This window comes from Fonticula alba (assembly GCF_000388065.1).
Source record: "Fonticula alba strain ATCC 38817 unplaced genomic scaffold supercont2.2, whole genome shotgun sequence".
In the NCBI taxonomy this organism is placed as follows: Eukaryota; order Rotosphaerida; family Fonticulaceae; genus Fonticula; species Fonticula alba.
The window spans coordinates 1,323,207-1,325,168 of NW_009242972.1; the positions used below are offsets into that span (position 1 = coordinate 1,323,207).

At 70.2% G+C, this 1,962-nt stretch overlaps 1 protein-coding gene across 1 annotated transcript; it reads left to right on the forward strand.

Moving 5' to 3' along the window:
* Positions 1-78: 78 nt before the first annotated feature.
* Positions 79-1,603, forward strand: H696_01320 (hypothetical protein; the record flags this gene model as incomplete). Its single annotated transcript, XM_009495213.1, has 3 exons — positions 79-114; positions 144-476; positions 842-1,603. 3 exons carry the CDS (start codon positions 79-81, stop codon positions 1,601-1,603), a joined length of 1,131 nt encoding a protein of 376 aa, XP_009493488.1.
* Positions 1,604-1,962: the final 359 nt, after the last annotated feature.

Below are 1,962 nucleotides of genomic sequence, written 5' to 3' on the forward strand. Positions count from 1 at the left end.
CCCCCCACGGCCGCCAGGTCTCGGCCCTGGTGGACGCCCGCCTCCGCGAGGAGCTTGTCGAGGACATCGAGGACGAGTATGAGGAGCTCCGCGAGGACCATTACGCCTCGCTGCGTGACCAGCGCTTCCTGACCCTGGAACAGGCGCGCGCCCGCGCCCCGGCCGTCGAGGACTGGTCCCTGTCCCGGGCCCCGACCCCCCGGAAGACCGGTACCTTCCTGCTGCCGGACGTCCCGCTGGATCAGATCATCCCCTACATCGACTGGAACCCCTTCTTCCAGGTGTGGCAGCTCCGCGGCAAGTACCCCAACCGCGGCTACCCGAAGATCTTCAACGACCAGGATGTCGGCCCGGACGCCAAGCGCGTCTTCAACGATGCCCAGGCCATGCTCAGCAACATCGTCGGCAAGAAGCTGCTCACCGCGCGCGCCATCCTCGGCATCTACCCGTCGAACAGTGTTGGTGATGACATTGAGGTGGGTTGCTTTCTCCCTTTTCTCTTCCCCCTCCCTCTCTCGCTGCCTCTTCCTCGGGCTCCATTGCTGCCTGGCCCACACCCGCTGACACCCCCCGCCCCGCCCCCCCCCCCCCGCGCCCGCGGGCACGGGCGCCCGTCCGTCCCGGCGACGGTGGGCGCCTGGGCAACTCCCGCCCGGCGTGGTCCGGGCCTGCCGCGCGGCCCGCACAGGAGATGGGGGGCTCCTCCCTGGCCTCGCCCCCTTGGCGGGGTGTGTTTTCCTCGAATCGCCCCCCCCCCCCCCCCCCCCCCCCCCCCCCCCCCCCCCCCCCCCCCCCCCCCCCCCGCCCCGCCCCCCCCCGCCCCGCCATTCCGGGTGCGCAGGTCTATGCCGATGAGGACCGCACCGAGGTCCTGGCCACCTTCCGTGGCCTGCGCCAGCAGACCGAGCGCGATGCCGACCTGGCGGACTCCATCTCGCCGGATGCGTACCACTGCCTGTCGGACTTCGTGGCCCCCCGGGACACCGGCCTCACCGACCATGTGGGCGTGTTCGTCACCTGCGCCGGCTTCGGCCTGGACCAGTATGCGGCCAGCCTGCGCAAGGCCGGCGACGATTATGGCGCCATCATGGCCGACGCCCTGGCCGACCGCCTGGCCGAGGCGCTGGCCGAGTGGCTGCATGCCGAGGTCCGCCGCAAGATCTGGGGCTACGCCCCGGAGGAGGACCTCAGCCCGGAAGACATGCACCGGTGCCGGTACTCCGGCATCCGGCCCGCCTGTGGCTACCCCACCCAGCCGGACCACCGGGAGAAGCTGGCCCTCTGGAGCCTGCTGGCCAAGCAGCTTCCCACGGCCCGGGTCCTGGACGGGACCGCCGACCAGGACCTCGGCCTGGCTGCCGGGTCCCCCCTGGCCGACTTCCCGGACGCCGCCACCGCCGGTGTCACCCTCACCGACTCGCTGGCCATGGTGCCGACCGCCGCCGTCAGCGGTCTCTACATGGCCGCCCCGCATGCCCAGTACTTCGCGGTTGGCAAGCTGGCCCGCGACCAGCTGGAGGATTACTCCGCCCGCCGGGGCGATGTCGACGGCCTGGCCGACTCCGAGCGGTGGCTCAACTCGAACCTTGGCTACCAGCCGTGAAAGACGGGCGCGGGGACCGGGCAGGGAAGCTGCCCCGAGGCCGGGACTTCCTCTTCCTCCTCCTCTTCTTCCTCTTTCTTTTTTTTCTGTGCCGCATGCCGCCCTGGGGAAGAGGACAAGCTGGCAGGGCCTTCCTCTCGCTCCTCGGCCAGTGCGACGACAGATCGAGGGGGCGGGAGGCGCATGGGAGTCCGTACATATGCGCCTGCTTCATTTCGCACTTTCTAATCTAGACATTTTTTCAGATACATGCTTGTGCATGTGGATGTATATTGTGCGGGGCCCGCGTGCGGCTGCGAGTCGGTGCGAGTGTGTTCCCAGCGAGGGGGGGGGGGGGAGGGAGGGAGAACCGGGTCCCG